The following is a 17,422-nucleotide window of genomic DNA, read 5'->3' as shown; positions in this document are numbered from 1 at the left end:
AGCCAAGCTGTAACATCTCAGGTGCCTGCTTGTAGCCCTGTGGAAATTTAATGGAACTAATCACAGGCTGTAGCTTTGGCACCTCAGGTGTGTGATTTCAATAATTACTTTATCTTCCTTCTGCAGATGCTGTTGGGAATGTATCGCTGCACAGATGTCCCAGGAGAGTTTGTGTGGCAGCCTGGCACCCTGACACAGGCAGCCACAAAAGGACATTGGATCCTTCTGGAAGATATTGACTATGCCCCCTTAGACGTGGTATGGCATCTCTCTAGTAACTCCCTAATTTATTGTCTTTGAAGAGCATTTTGTTAATAGTGATTCTGGGGGATTATTTAAACAACAGAGATATTTCATCAGAGATGATATGTTGGTTACCTACATAATCTGGTTTGAGTTCTTGGGTTACTTGGCTGGTCTCTTGTTTGATAGAAAGTCAATAAAATTCTGCTTGTACTATTTCCTTTAATAGTTGAATTGTTGATCAATTTTGCAGTTGTTTTTTCCTCCTTTAGTTGAATTTATGTGATCAGTTTCACAGCCTTTCCAGAAATAGGCCTGGTGGGAAATATCTTACCCATGTTACAGTTACATTGAGAACTTTGAGACCCCACTTCCCAGCTATGGCATCTGTAGAGCAGTAGGCTGAGGACAGATGAAGAGATGATGCTTGTCTGTGTTCCATTAAAGACAATAAACTGGGTGTACATTTTTGACTTTGAAAAAATCAGTTTTCTATGTGTGTAAAATTTAGCTATGGAGGCAGTCCATATTTCTTCTGTACTCTGTAAACTATGACCAAAAAAATATATTGCAGAATGAGAAAATCTTCCTTTGGGCAGATTTTCCAAGATTGGTTTTAATTTTCTTTTAATGTGAACCCTAAAGCTATCTGTATATGGACTTTCTGCTCTTGGGTTTGAGAGAGAAAGGAGAGAACAGGGGAAGGGGGAGAGGGGAGGGAGAGAAGAATCTCTAGGTTTAGAGAGAGATGAAGCATCCATGTCTAGATGTTTAATGTCCATAATAGGTACTCAGTGACTGTTGAACAAATAAATTGTTCTACTGGAGCTTGGGTGGCTCCAATCTTCCTAACTCCTGTTTCACCCCAATTCATGCTGTGACAAGTAAGGTTTCCTTTAAGGATGTGTTCATCATTTGTTGAGAGGGTGGCTTTTTTTGTTGTTGTTGTTGTTACTTCTGTCTTAATAGCTTTTTCGCTGGGGTTTTGTGATGTAGGTTTCTGTGCTGATCCCTCTTTTGGAGAATGGAGAGCTCTTGATTCCTGGCCGAGGGGACTGTCTGAAAGTGGCTCCTGGATTTCAGTTCTTTGCAACCAGGAGGTAGGTCTTGTTAACCACCTGTTCCCACTAGGAGCCTCCTCCCCACAAGTCCACATGCTAGAGTGCTGAGTACGAAAGTCCTGCAGTAGAGTTCTCTCGACCCACTTCGAGCATGGTTAGTTGGAACTAGTGACAGATTCAGCCTTCTCATTCCTGTTTTCAATGGAGATAATTAATTTAGAAAATAAAAGCTTTGTTTGGTTTCACTTAAAAACAAGTAACCAGTCTTAAAAAACTTTATCTTGTTTTTATGTTTTCAAATATAACCAGAGATGAGACTGTTGTTAGCCCTGGGTTTGAGTCCTGACACTGATACTCCATACCTGTGTGTACCTTGCTTAGCTGATTATGACGGGCCAGTAATACCTACTTTACAACTTGATAAAAGTTGGGGAGGTTTAGGTGATATGATGTGCACTGAAGACCTGTCACATAGTAAGCACCCAGCCTTGGATGTGGTGATGATGAAGCCATGTGGATGTGGTGGATGTGGTGATGATGAAGCCATGTGGAGTTCAAACAGTTTAAAAAATTTAATTGAATATAAGCATCAACAAAGGAATAAAACCTAAGCAGACTTAGTATATGTCCCTACCTACATTCTGTAATAATGTGAAGATAGCGGTTTATTTCCTACTGTTTTTCTGTACCTGTATAGCATCTCCAAGGTCTTAAAATGCCCAAGAGTGAAACTATTGTCACATATTTAGTGGTTAAATTAGTGTTTACTGTACCTCTGTGAGCATTCACGCCCAGATGAGTACAGAGCTAACCTTACAATTCTCAGGGAACACCTTGCTAGGCCCTGTTAATTTTAATAGACCCTGATTTTGTTCACAGTGATCATAAAGTTCTTTCCTGCTAAATAGATTTCCCAGAATGTCATGGGACATCATAGAAGGATGTCAGACAAACTCGAATTCAGTTCTTGGCTCTGCCATTTGTAGTCACAGTTGAGGGAGCAAGGGATCTTACTCTCCTCTTCCTAAGGTTGGAAGGAAAGAAGGCACAATCCCCTCAGGGCAGTCGTTTGAGGATTAAATGAAGCGGCTTTACTGTAAGCCTGTGGTTTGCGCAGAGTATGTGTCTAATGAGTATTCGTTCTCTTCTGGGCATTTTAAGTAATCTTTACGTACTGTAGCTTTTAGTACTAAGCAGTGAACTTATTTTTAATGCTATGGGTCTTGGATTATGTTTTCTCTTCCCTGAAGTTCTGTCTTAAGGAGAAGAAGCGTTTTGTTGAGATCAAAATGCCTGAGGTCAGTGGCAGCGTTTCATTGCCATCTTCCCTGTAGGCCCAACGTAGTGGTATCTGGCAACAGAAGGGACTATGAGTCTTATTCAGATGTGAGATAATGTCTAGCAAGGAATAACCAGGGGCACAATTCAAGATTAAAATTGGGAATTTTGTGTGACTCTGTTTTTCATTTTGAAATACAGGCTCTTGAGCTGTGGAGGAAATTGGTATCGACCACTGAATAGTCATGCGACTCTGTTAGACAAATATTGGACCAAAATTCACTTGGATAACATGGATAAGACAGAACTGAATGAGGTATGTGGTGATGAGAAAGGAAGTATTAATGCTTGTCTTTTTTACTTTTCATTATTAAAAGTTTTATACTTAACATGTAAATGGAGGAAATAGCCTAATGAATGACCAAAATACTCATCACCCTAAATTTAACGGTTTATGTGCTAATATTTTACTGTGTTAACTTCACCTAGTATTTTTTACTTGCTGATATATTTGAAAGCAAATCTCATAACATTTTACCCCTAGGGGAGGGTATAGCTCAGCAGTAGAGTACATGCTTAACATGCACAAGGTCCTGGGTTCAATCCCCAGTACCTCCACTAAAAAATAAAATAAAAACATAATTTAAAAATACATAAAGAAACCTAATTACCCCCCAAAACAATAACATTTTACCCCTAAATACTTTTTATGCATCTCTAAATATTTAAGGGCATTTCCATATATAACCACAATATCATTATTATACCCAGTAAAATGAATAGTAATTCCTCAGTAAGCATTTAATTCTCAGACCATACTTAAGTCTCCCAGTTGTCCCCAAGGGATCTTTTTTTACTAAGTTGACTTGTAACTAATGCCTTTTGCACTTAACAGTTTCATGTACATTTTGGTCTGGGTATTAATGAAACTCGAGATTACTTATTTTATAGATTTTATACATCAATTCCCTTTGCAGTATCGCTGGCCATCCGTGATCATGAGGAGCCGTGCCTCACCCAGGGTACTGCCAACCTCCCGCCTTCCCTCCTCTCTCCCTCCTCACTTGGGAAGCTTCTCATCCTCCCCACTCTTCATCTTGAAGAGTAGCAAATGGAGCATTGTCAGTGGTGATTCAGCCACAGGGGGATGCTTTCCTCTTCCTTGGTGTAAGTTTTTAGATAAATAAGTGAGACAGGCCATCGTTTTCAAAGACTTTGTCTAACATTTTAGGTGTTTATTAGCAGAGGGATTTTCAGAGTCTGGTGTATTACTGGAAAACCCTTGATCATGTAATTAATCTCTTAAGAAGCCTTGTCTTGATGATGTGATTTTATAACTTTACATCCTATTTTTGGCTTGTGAGTTCCTTACCTCACTCTAGTTCCCACCATAAGTCTTTCCCCCTCAACTATAAGCTCCTCCAGTAACTTACCTTTTGTGTCCCCAGCATACACTCAGTGCCTGACACTTGGTGAATGTTTGTAGTGTTGCTCTGTTGTTATGCACCTCTTTCTTTTGCTGTTGTATATGTTTAAATGTTTTGTTTTCAGACTTAAATTGTGAGTTTGTTCTTTAAAGGAGAGGCCTGAAGTTCACATTTAGGTGTGATGTATTGGGAGGATGGGGAGAACCTTTGACAGCTACTCTGTTATTGCTGTTTCTGTACTTGAAGTAACAGCTAGAAGTCATCTTTCCATTCCTGTCATGGGCAGCAGTGAGTCACTGCTCACAAGAAGTGCAGCAGGAACTTGCACCCCCTCACCTAAGTGACATGTGTCGTATTTAGATAGCTGACTTTCAGAAGCTTGTGTGTTATTTCTAAACTTCTGGACTTACTAATAAGTCCTAACAATATTCTCTTAAATGAATGACTGGAAGCTAAAAACCTATGTGTGTTACTTAGGAAATAAAATAATCTCCTGTGCTGACTTCATGGGGAACACAAAAAAAGGGCATTTCTGTTGCTGCCAACCCCAGACGTTTAATACTTAGACGACTGCCTTTGACTTCTTGCTGAAATAGCAAATTATATTTCAAAGAGTGAAATATAATTTTTTATTTTGCGTGATGCTATTTTCATACCTAGTAAGTGCAGGGAACTCACCCCTGGCAGTTTCTCACCCTTATCTCCCCCACACACTTTGAATATGTGCTGGTGCTGAAGATGGCCTGCTTTCTCTGCTGGCAGTACCCCTTCGTGGTCCCTGGTGACCTCTGCCAGGTGCATCTCCCATTCCATGAAACCTTCCTGGGTCTCCCAAGCAGGGCTGACCATGTTGTCCTTTGTGCTGCAAGCTTGATTTTGCTTCCTTATCTGCTTACACTAGGTGGAATTTCTTGACAGTGGTCTTCATTCCTTATTTTGTTTTGTTTCTCTGTCCCTGAAACAGTGCCTGAAACAAAGTAGGTACTTAATAAATGCTAATTAAAATGAGTCTTTAAAATACATGTCAACTTGGTAACCATATCATGTCAGATTCGTTTTTATTACACAATACTGTTTGTAAATTTTGACATTTTTAGTAATAACAAGATTTTTTGGCTAAGGTAGAAAATGACCAATTGGTGGGTACATATAAATATTCTCTACTTAGAACTTTTTTTTCCAAATAACTGAGCCCTTTCTAAAGTGTTAAACCTAACAAAAATTTTTTTACAAGTGCAAGTAGCTTGTTTTTCATCTTGATCATAAATATACATGCTCATATGATGGAATTACTACTCAGAAATAAAATAAAATAAAATAAAATAAAATAAACTCCTGATATGTTCAGTAATATCTGGATGAATTTCAGAAACGTGCTGAGTAAGAGAAACCCAACTGCACACTATATCCTTATGACCCCCTGTCTATGACAACTTGAAAGCAAAACTTGAGAGATTAGAATCAGGAAGGAAGTGATTACAGAAGGCGCACAAGGGAACTTTCTGTTTCAGGAGTGATGTAAATAAGTCTGTATTTTGTTTGTTATGGCCAATGTCCATAAATACATGATCAATTTTGAAAATATTCCCTCCACACACAAAAATGTATATTCTGTATTTGAAAGGTCCACATTTGTATCCATTAAAAAGTGAATTTTTTTATTTTATTGTTCTCTTCTGCCCTTGCTTAATTTTTAATACGTCTGAAAAGTATATGTTTTCAATAATATTTGTTGTAAAATCCTCTAGTTAAAAAAAAAAGTATGAAGAAATCAAAGCTATGAGATCTATATCACCTGGTACAACATTGCTAAAAGATTTAGTTCTTGGGCGGGGAGGTGGGAAAGGATAGACTGGGATTTCAAAATGTAGAATAGATAAACAAGATGATACTGTATAGCACAGGGAAATAGATACAAGATTTTATGGTATCTCACAGAGACAAAAATGTGACAGTGAATACATATATGTTCATGTATAATTGAAAAATTGTGCTCTACACTGGAATTTGACACAACATTGTAAAATTATTATAAATCAAAAAATGTTAAAAAAAGATTTAGTTCTTTATCTTTGTAAATATGTGGATGTTACATATTTATTGTATATAAAATATGGATATTTAATATATAAATTGGAATCGTGATGTACTTCTCAAACTAATTTAAATGTATTAGATGGTAATATTTCTAATATAGACTTAATATTTTCCTCCTTCTCAAATAGACTTGACCAAACAAATCCATATCAAAACCTTGGAACCAGTATTAAGAACACAAAGCATTATACTGCAAAAAATTCTCAAAAGTTATCAAAGTGAATAGGACTGGATCTTTTGCTTTTTTTAGTTGTCTGCTTTTTAAAGATCAACTGCTTTTTATCAGGACTTAACACGAGCTCCTTTTACTGTGATCTGCTTTTAAAACCTTATGTTTCCTTTTCCCATTAACTGTTTCTTATTTGCTTTTGGCTGAGAAATGACACGATGACTGTACTAGAATTGTTTACAACTAGAGTACATAGTACTTGCAGGATCCTTCAGTGAGTAAATGCCTGGGTGTTGGATGCCTGTGTTGCTTGGACCCCTTCCCCATCTAGCTTGTGTACCCTAAGCTGTGGTGAGATTGCTAAATGAGTAAGTTCTGGCCAGCGAAAACGTGAAGGTTTTTGAGGAGTTGAGGTCATGGGTAAGGGTAGAAGTTCTTAGTAAAGATGGCAGATTTCACAGAGAATCCATTTTTGGTTGACTAATGCCAGCAGCAGTTTACGTCTGCTGCTAAATTTTCTTTCCCTTTTTTTTCTCCCGCTGCCAGGTTCTTCAAAACAGATATCCCAGTTTATCAGCAGCAGCCGATCACCTGCTTGACATTTACATCCAGCTTACTGGAGAGAAACATCACTCTGTGAGTGATAGTTCTGTTGGAGGGGAACAGGCACCCGAAGAAGTTTCAGAAACCAGAAGAGAAAATAAAAGACTGACCCTTGAAGGAAGAGAATTGTCTCTACGGTACTGGGCTAGACACTTTTGAGTTGGTATTTTTAAAACTGCTTCCCTTGTGGGGAGGGTAACTCAGTGTTAGAGCACGTGCAGGGTCCTGCAATTAATAATAAATAAATAACTCTAATTTACCCCCCTTCCAATTTTTTTTTTAATTAAAAACAAAAACAGAAAAAACACTTCCCTCCAAACTTCTTCCTAGCTGGAACTGAATGGTTACAAAAAAATAGGTTTTGAAATTAGACCTTTGGGTCTAATTTCTGAGTTAGGAAGGTTTATAAAGGTAACATTATTTTAGTTTTAAAAAATAACTTTTTTTCCTTATTGAGAGATAATTGACATATAGCACTGTGTAAGTTTACAGTGTATACAGCATAATGATTTGACTTACACACATCATGAAATGATTATTACTGTTAGTTTGGTGAACATCCATCATCTTATAGATACAAAATTAGAGAAATAGTAAAAACATTTTTTTTTCTTGTAGTGAGAACTCTTAATGACTTTTCATATATAATATACATCAGTGTTAATTATATTTATCACATTGTATATTATATCCCTAGTACTTATTTATCTTATAACTGAAAGTTTAACAGATAACTTTAAGAATTGGGAATAGTTACTGACATAATTCTTTCACTGGTTGTCCTTCTGTGACAGTTGAGGCCTTAAATAAGACCCTTGGGTTTTGCTATATAATAGAATCCTGGGCCTTTGTGCTTCTTTCTCACTGGTTGACTTTTCCTTTTAGAAGTGAGAATCAGAAATGGGGCAGCCCCCCTCAGTTTGCCCTGGGAGTTAGTTGCATGGATGGGGGAGAAGTGAGTCAGATCACTTCCTAGTAAGGGTAGGGACTGGGACCACTCAATCTTTTTTCTAATACTGTTTATCTTCACATTGTTAGTGTCCCCAGATGCCTTTGCTGTCTTTGGCCTATGGTCATTTATTTCTTGACAACCTCCCCATTTTTTTTTAAGGGATCTACTGAATTGGTGTAATAGAATTGTCCACAGCTTTGACAGTCTGTCTTCATCAGCATCATTAAATATTTTTCAAGAGGTAAAATACAATCTTCCTACTTGTTTTCTCTGTGCTCTTTAAGGCTGTTGATTTCCACTGTTATTTTCTGTCCCGTGCCTGCTGTCAAAGTTTTTGTTTTGTTTAGGTGCTATTTATTATCCTTAGCTAATTAAAACTGAACTAATCTTGCCTTTAAACTAATTGGGCATAATAAATGGTAACTACTAATTTCAAGTAAGTATAGTTTGAAATAGAGTAGTAAAACAGATACTGTAATTAAAGGTAAAATGAAAAGAAAATCTCCCAGATGATAATAATGCTGTAAAATATAAAATGTTTCTAAGAGGTTTGGTATATATTTCTATATATAATTTCTTAGTCTATTTGATAGACTTGTCTGATCCTACCACTTGCCTCAGGAGGGCTTTGTAACTTTAGTCCAGAGAAATTTATGTGGAAGTTATCATGTACATCCTTGTATGCTGGGCTTGAGGGAAAAAATGTGTTCTGCGGGGGGGAACCCTATTGAATTACAGCTCTGCCATATTCAGTGAAGAAAGAGATTTATTCCCCGCTTGCTTAAGAATAAAGTGGCTACTTAGACATTGGGCTCTTAGAACACTGACTGCTTTTGACTATAAAGTGTTCTGGTTTCTGTCAGCCAGTCAGCCAGGGCTGAGGAGAGAATAGCAACCCATTTTGGTTAGCAATATCTCTGTGTTTGGTAAGTTACTCTGGGTAGAAAGAACCCTCATTTGGAGTCCACACGGAAACTCCAGCCCTGCTGCACCTGAAGTGCTGTGTGCCAGTCCAGCCTCCTCCTCTCCAGTGAAACCTTCCCATTCGCCAACATTTCTCATCCTTCTTATAGATAACCTTGTTTTGTACTTTTAAAATAAAACTGGCATGGAGAGGATTTCTCTTCTTCAGTTTATATTTTAGAATGTCTTTTTGTGTGTATAAAACTGCTTTACTGAGATTTAATTCACATCCCATAAAATTCACTCTTTTAGAGTGTACAATTCAGATGAAAAAGGAATGTATGTATTTATATGTATGACTGAAACATGTGCTGTACACCAGAAATTGACACAACATTGTAAACTGACTGTACTTCAACTGAAAAATCAGTAAATTATTAAATAAATATTTTTAAAAATATGGGCAGAATTGATAATCCCCTAGCCAGGTTAACCAAGAAAAAAAAAATAAAGTGTACAATTCAATGTTTTCTAGTATAGTCAACAGAGTTATGCAGCCATCACCACCATCTAATTCTACAGCATTTTTATCACTCCCAAAAGAAGCCCTGTACCATTAGCTGTCACCCCCACTTCCCCTCTCTGCAGCCCCTGGCAACCACTAATTTACGTTCCATCTGGACATTTCTATAAATGGAATCATGCAATATGTGACTTTGTTATCTTCTTTCATGCAGCATATTCTCTTGGTTAATCCAGGTTTAGCATGAGTCAGTACTTCATTCTTTTGATAGCTGAAGAGCAATTCATTGTATTGATATACTATGTTTTGTTATCTGCTCATTCGCTGATATTTGGGGTTTCACCTATTGTGAATAATGCTGCTGTGAACATTTATGTGCAAATATTTTATTAGTATAGAAGCAATATATATGTATTGTTAAAAATGAGAAAAGATAGGAAAGCAAAACAATGAAATATTCCCCCAGAGATTCCCTCATACTGTTAATACCTTGATGTAGCTCTTCTGTATCTTCCTACTCGTATGGGAATAAGAACTCTTCCTTTATCAGCTCCCCACCGCCAACACTACCTTGTTGAAGCAGTCTGACCAGTTGTTTTACAGTTTTCCACCTTCTGGCTTTATCTGGCTTCTTCACTGCTTTGACACCAACTGGTGTCCGACAATTCAGTCCAATCCTGATATTGGCTACCTAGAGTTAGTGTAGACCCTGCAGGTTCAAGGGCTTGGTCCTCCACAGGACTGCCCCCACTTTAGACTCCAGCCGTAAGTCTCAGAGGCCCACCTACACTGATGACCTGTCAGCTATAAATTCAGGGGTTCCTACAACTTAAGGTACCATAATCATCTCACAGAACTGATTGGAGGCTCTACACGTACTGCACGTGTTACAGTTTTATTATAAAAAATATAACTCAAGAACAGTCAAATGGAAGGGACGCATAGGGCAAGGTTTCAAGAATCCAAGCACAGGCACTTCTGTGGTCAGGGTGTGCCACCTTCCTGGTACGTCACTTTGTCCACCAGCCAGGAAGCTCTCAAACTTGGAATGTCCAGCATTTTATTGGGGTCTTTTTCTGTCATTGGCTGTAAGATTGAACTCAGTCTCCAGCCCCTCTCCATTTTCCAGAGGGTGGAGGTGGAGCTGGAAGTTTCAGCACTCCAATCAGTGCTTAGTCTTTCTGCCCTGGGTCATTCCTCTCTTAAACTGTCTAAGGGCCCATCAGGAGTACGTAGCCTAATAAACCCAGTGTGGTCTGTAAGGGCTCTAGTGAGTAACAAAAGACACCCTTACTCCTGGTAATTCCAATAATTTTTGAAGCTCTGTCCTGAATTAGGGACAAAGACCAGGTAAATTATTTTTTAAATGTTTGCACGACATTTATTGATATATCACACTTGGTAATTACGTGGAACCAGATGTTCTTTGTTTTGCCATGCCAGTGGTGTCCCTTCCCTTGTCATTTTATCTCTTGTCTTTCTTGTAAATAGAAGTTTAACAAAATGCTTGATATATTCAAATTCAGCTTTTTGGAGGTAGAATCCATTTTTGGAGATGATATGTACCTTATATTTCATTTTGGTAGGAGACGTGTATCTTGTTGGCCTATCAGTAGCTGCTAAGATTAAGTACTGGGTTAGGATAATGACAGTGTGATCCCTTTATTGCACATCAAGAGTTTCCCTTTACAGTTAGAAAGTGATCTTTTGGTGTTACCTCCACTTTCTGAGAGTCATTTTCCTCGACAGAACCATATACCCAAAGATTAATGCGAATTGCTATTTTTGCCTGAATTTTGGATTTGCAAACCGAGGGGGTTCTGTGTGTGTTTCTAATTAACCAGTGTTTTGATAGTAAAACCTCCACATTTTTTTTGTGCCCTCTGTTATGATAAGGTCCTTGAGTTTAGGGTTGGTACTTTAGTTGTACTTTCCTTGGTCTTGCAGAAATGGTCCTGCCGGATTTTATGTTCCTCCCTTTTGTGGGCTGGATAATGATGCTCTGTTAATAATGTATTATTTTAAAAATCAGTTGGTGTTTACCTTGGTTATTTTAATAGGCTTTGGACTGTTTCACAGCAATGCTTTCTAAGCATACAAGCAAACTGAAAATGGCAGAAGTCATTGGAAGCAAGTTGAACATTTCCAAGAAAAAGGTATGTGGTGCTATTTTTACTTCCCTCTTGAAAGGAGTCTGGGATATTTAGTTTACTTGATGGTCTCTGTTTCTTACCTGAAACAGCTTTTACGAGTAACAGCCTCCTCTGTCAAAGTCAGTAGTTTCACTGCTGCCCCTCAAGGGCATAAAGCCCTCACTGCCTCCTAGATGGTGGTTCTCCTTGCGTTCCACATTCTTAAAGTGAGCTTCCTTGCATCCTTTATCTCACTCATGCCTTATTCTCCAGTGTTTTAATGAGCATGTTATTCTGTAGGTTGTGGACCCAGGACTGGAACCATGTCTTAGTAACACCTTTGAGTATAGTTTTGTGTGTAGTTTGATTTTTTCCAACTTTTTATAATTATTATCTTCAATCAAAAAAGTTGAAAAGTACCAGTGAACACCTGTATACCCACTACTCAGGTTCCTTGTTGATACTGTTAATATTTTGCCCTTCCTGTTTTATATCAAAAGATGTATTTTTGGAGGAGAGAACCTTTCAGCAGTGGTGTTGGTAGCTGGAGAAATGTGTGAGGCCCATCTTGAAGCAGATGTCTGGTGTTCCCAAATGCATCTTGACTCTACAAAGCCACATGTCAGGAGCTGAGATGGTTAGAGGTGTTCCTTAGGCTTCTGAAACTGTGGGGATGATTTTGGCTGCAGGTAACAGAATGCCTACAAAAAGGGGGCTTAAACAATAATTACAGTAGACAAGAGAAATGAAACTACCACAGTTGGCTTAGATTGATCAATATTCAACCTGTTTGGTTGAAGAGGGGCTCACCTTCCCTGAGCAGTTTACCCCTTTCACTCCTGCCCCAAACCCTGAAGAGAATCTGCATACTTCGGGTTAGTAATAAGGACAAGGCTATTGGGTAGGTGCCCTGGCCTGTCTGTCACACCTTCTCTTTCTGCTTTGGCAGTTGTCAGATATATCATAGTTTATTTAAGTCACTGTTTCCTGCATTGTGTTAGAAATTTAAAGCAGAAGAAAGCATAGCTGAAGAAAAATTACTTTGATTTTTTTTTCGTATCTTTTAGGAGTAAAGCTTTTGGTTCATTATGTTCATTTTATATATAGGTAGATATAAGCTTACTTGAAGTAATAAAAAATACTGTTACAGGGAGTCGTTCAAAATCAGTGTTTTTAAAAATGTATTAGAAACTTGGAGAATTTTTTTTAATGTAATTAGGAGCTAACTTGCCTATCTTGGAAGTAAGTAGAAAGTGCTTCTTAGTAGAAGGCATGTTAGAGAGACACAGTGAGCTTTATGAGTGTGGAAGTGTTTGAAGAGTATATAGAATTTTACTCCAGTAAAATCTTTCCTTCCCATAGGCTGAATTCTTCTGTCAACTTTATAAACCAGAAATTGTGATCAATGAGTTAGATGTGCAAGTGGGTCGAGTGCGGCTTCTTCGGAAACAAAATGAGGCTGTCCACATACAGAGGTAAAGAGGGTTCTGAATTTACCTGAGCACTGGGACTGTTGGAAACTTGATGGCAGGAACATCTAGTCCAGTCCCCCCTAGCTTTAAGCACAACACATATCTGAACTGAGATCTCTCCAGCGTGCTGGATGGTAAGGAGCAGTGACTTCCCACGGTGTGTTCTCTGAAGCTGGGTGTTAATAGTGGGAGGCGATGAGGATGTTAGAGACTTCGGACTAACCAAAGGTATATCTTCAGTGTTATTCTTTGTAGCATTTTTAGCAAAGTAAGCCTCACCCAGAAGTCAGGCCAGGTCCTAACAGGCTAGGTCCTATTAATTCCTTGAAGGCTGGAATTAGGTAAGATTCTGAGATCTGGACATCATTCGTTAAATACTTACCGTATGCCTGTTGTGCGAAGGGCTTTTTTGCATATGTTTTCTCATGTAGTGGTTATAGAAATTCTGTGAATTAACACGTGCGTCGGTGTCCTAGGGCTCTTATAACAAATACCATCAACTTGATGGCCTAGAACAGTAGACATTTAATCTCAGTTCTGGAGGCTAGAAGGCTGAAATCCAGGTGTTGGCAAGGCCACACTCCCTCCGAAGGCCCTACGTCTTCCTGGCTTTTGATGGCTCCCAGTAGTCATTCATGTTCCTTGCTTGGTAGTTACGTCACTCCAATCTCTGACTCCATTGTCACATGGCCTTTTTCCCCTTTGTGTATTTCTTTGTGTCTCTAAATTTCTCTTTCCTTGTAAGGATACCAGCCATTGGATTTAAGACTTACTCAAATCCAGTATGATATGATTTTATTCTTTTTTTTTTTTTTTTTCCAAATAAGGTCAAAATCAGTTTCTGGGTAGACATGAATTTTGGGGGAAGACTATTCAACTCACTACAGTTAGGAACTATTATTATCCAGATTTTATAAGTTAGGAAACTGAGACTAAGAGAGGTTAAGTAATTTACCCAAGATGACATAAGTGATATAATGTCTTACCTCGATGTTTTGAATCTCCAGAGCCTTGTAAAGTACCAGGTTCGTAAATGCTCCATGTCTATAGAATGAGCGATTTCTGTAATTCGTTATGTTGAAAGAAAGAACATCTGTTATAGCATGAAAATATCACTTTGAGTTTTTTTTAAAGAGGTACTTTATTTTTGTTTCAGGTTTTTTTTTAATTGAAGTATAGTTGATTTACAATGTGTTAGTTTCAGCTATACAAGAAAGTGATTCAATTATACATACTTAATCTATTCTTTTTCATTCTTTTCCATTATAGGTTATTACAAGATATTGAGTTATATAGTAGGACCTTGTTGTTTATTTTATATATAGTAGTTTGCTCAGTTGTGTTCTTACTCTTATTTGTTAAGTCTGGAAAATCCACCTCTTCAGAGCAACAGTATTCCCCTTTCCAGGGAGAAGCTCACCTTTGCTGCTACGAGGCCGTCCTCCGTTCTTATTGAACAGCTTGCTGTGTGCGTCAGCAAAGGGGAGCCCGTGTTGCTGGTGGGAGAGACCGGCACTGGCAAAACCTCCACTGTCCAGTACTTGGCTCATGTTACAGGTAACTCCTAGAGGGGAAGCACCCTGCCCCCAGACAGTAAACATTTCACATTGACCGACTTTTTAAAAAAATAGAAAGTCCAAAGAATGCTGGAGTTTAAAAAGTGCCGCTACTCCATTTCCCCTGGAGAGAAGCATTGGAAATTTTTTCCTTGGAAATAATGTGATCTTCCCCCCTGGAAATAACCACTGTTAACAGATTGGTATCAACTTTTCTTAGTTCTAATCTGTGGCCTGCAAATACATACAGATATGTCTTTGTTTTAAAACAAATGAGATTCATACTGTGTGTATTGCATTTAGTTAAGCAAACTGGACATCTTTAAAAACAGAATGGCCTCATTCCTATACTGATGGCTAAATAATAATTCCACGCTGGATATTTATTTTTATTTATTACCAAATAAATCATAGACATTGACTTACTGAACAATTTTTTTTGTTATTTTCAGTTATGTGGTGCTGGAGCAATAATACACAGTGAATCTTCTTTTACATATTTCTCTGGGTTAGGTGAAAATTTTAAATAGTTAAGATTTCTGAACATAAAATGAGAGGGTCAGAGGAAATGCGCGTTTAAAGATTTGCCCTATGTCATGTCCTCACATCCTTAAGGGTCATACTGGACGTTTTCAGTCTTTACATTTTCAGAGTAACCCTTTTGCCCTTTCTTTATTAAAGGCCACCGTTTGAGGGTTGTCAATATGAATCAACAAAGTGACACTGCAGACTTGCTTGGAGGGTATGTGTGGATTTAAATTTTTCTTCTTCTTATTTCTGTGCTCAGGGCTTGAGGTGAGAAATACTGTTTTCCTATAAAGCTCAAAACTAGCCTTGGAAAAATACTCAAAGAATTGCTCCCTTATCCCCACCCCAGCAGAGTATTTATCAGAATTTATTAAGGAGCTCTTGGGCGTGTAGATGCTTCTCTTCCTTTTAAAGAACATTTGACGTTCTTGCTCTCAAAGATCATGCTGGGAGGGGAGGAAAACAAGAAAGCAAGTATGTTATCAACTAATATTTGTGTGTACAGTCATGATCTGAAGCATGTGTTCTGGAGTCACACTGCCTTCAAGCTAGACTCTGCTGCAGTCTGATTACTGTTGAATTACTGATTAAGTTGCCTCTACTTGGTTAAATGGGACTTGCTCATGGGACTCCACTGTGGTCTTCAAAATGCACTTGTTCCTTATTGGTGTTTTTGAATTATGTTAGTCTCATGAACAATTAGTCTGTGCTGAAGGCTGTAAAACTGATGGATGCCATTGGCATACCTTACGTTGAGCAGTACTGGGATCGATCCCATTAACTCTACAAACAATTGCTTATAAAAATTCTTAAAAGTGTAAAACAATAGAATTTATTGTCCTTTTTGCTCTTTATGGCACCTGCCAGAAAGTTCTTTATTTACTCTTTTTTTTTTTTGAGGGCCACATCATGCTATAGCATTATTTTTATTTCCACTCTATTCTTTGTCTCGCATTCCCTCCTGCTCTGGATGGAGTGCTACTTTGGAAACCTGCTTCCTTTGGTGCTTCTCATTTTCTTACCCTGTCAACCCATTACTTAGAGTCTGCTCTACACATATCACTATGTGTTCACATTTATATTCTGTATTAAAATCCACGAGCTGAGGCTTACATCTCTTACTCTAATTCTTCTACTTTATTTTTCCCCAGTGATCTTTCCACATTTTTTTTTTAATTTTACTTCTGTACAGTTAATTGACTTGATAATGTGTTCTTACTAATATATGAAATTTGTTATTTTATGGGGCTTATCTATACTACTATGCATTTCCCTCTATTCTGTATCTATATATATCTTCAGTAATATCCTACTATTAAGTATTCCTAACACAAATGGCATTAATGTTGTACTAAATGAACATGGACTGGATCTGTCTCTTCTAAGAATTTGTAGTGTTATGTTAGCCACTGTAAGTAGTTTTAAATGTAGTGAGTACACATTGTGCCCTGATGCAATCGATAATACAAAAAGAATGGAATTAGAATATGATAACTAGAATTTTGGTGTCAACGTGGTGAAAAGAATATACATCCATTTTTCCTTGTTAGTAGGTTAGCATTACATATGCTTCAATTTTTGTTTTCTATCCTTTTGTATTACTGGAAGTGGTGTAAATCACATCTTTTGATATGTAATGTATGTAGATATATGAATGACTCCCTTGCTTAAGAATCCTTGTATATAAAATGGAAAGACCAGAAATGATTTTTAAAAGGCAAAGGAGTGGAAAAGAAAGGAGTAGGCAGGGAGATGGATAGAGAGGGGTAGTATTTCTAACTTGGGGATTTATGGTTTGTTTCATCTAACTGTGAAACTTGTTTTATGTTTTATAATTCATAATAAAGATATTTTGCGTTTATCAAATACTATGGTAAAAGATAATGAAAGAAATCTATAGTCCTAATTGGTCTGCTTTGCAAACCTTTAGATTTTTTTAAAATTATTATTAAGGATTAATTTAATTATTTTAAAGTGTATTATGAATACAGTTTATAAAAGTAAGGCCTTCAGGGCCGTCAGTCTTAAACTTCATCACTGCAGCTTGCCTTCTGATCTTTGTTCACATACAAACCCTCTTATTTTTTGATTAGTGTTAGTGTGGTATATCTTTTCCCCTTGTTTAAACACATTTTGGTCTTTCTATTTAAGGTAGATTTATGGTAGACAGCACATAAACCTTCATATTATTTGTGTGTAGAGAACTGAACCATATTCCAACGGAGTTGGGGTAGAGAGAGCTTATGAGACTATAGGAAAGAGTAGAGGATACAGAGGACTTGGATGAAGCAGATAAAATCATTCCAGAAAGTCTAGCGCTAAATGGCAAAGCATAGAACACAGATTCACAGCACTGACTACAGGAACAAGGATTGGGAGGGGCAGCCTCTGAGGGAAAAACAAATGTGTGGAGAAAGGGAAGGACCCTTGGAGAAGTTGACAATGAGGGAAAGAAAAAAATGGGAGGAAAATTAAAGA

The 17,422-nt window shown here is 37.6% G+C and overlaps 1 protein-coding gene across 2 annotated transcripts in view; it reads left to right on the top strand.

The window, feature by feature from the left end:
• MDN1 (midasin AAA ATPase 1) overlaps positions 1–17,422 on the top strand; it is a 139,510-nt gene that overhangs the window by 22,276 nt on the left and 99,812 nt on the right. For both annotated transcript variants that reach the window (XM_006200336.4, XM_015235997.3), the window contains exons 7-15: positions 127–258; positions 1,240–1,343; positions 2,784–2,898; positions 6,822–7,015; positions 7,990–8,071; positions 11,317–11,412; positions 12,751–12,863; positions 14,269–14,417; positions 15,098–15,158. In XM_006200336.4, coding sequence (XP_006200398.2) covers positions 127–258; positions 1,240–1,343; positions 2,784–2,898; positions 6,822–7,015; positions 7,990–8,071; positions 11,317–11,412; positions 12,751–12,863; positions 14,269–14,417; positions 15,098–15,158 — 1,046 coding nt within the window. The remainder of the gene's footprint in view (positions 1–126; positions 259–1,239; positions 1,344–2,783; positions 2,899–6,821; positions 7,016–7,989; positions 8,072–11,316; positions 11,413–12,750; positions 12,864–14,268; positions 14,418–15,097; positions 15,159–17,422) is intronic.

The sequence above is a fragment of the Vicugna pacos genome, chromosome 8 (assembly GCF_048564905.1).
Source record: "Vicugna pacos chromosome 8, VicPac4, whole genome shotgun sequence".
Classification (NCBI taxonomy): Eukaryota; Metazoa; Chordata; class Mammalia; order Artiodactyla; family Camelidae; genus Vicugna; species Vicugna pacos.
Note: the sequence above shows the minus strand (reverse complement) of the source record. Positions and strands in the feature narration are given on the sequence as shown.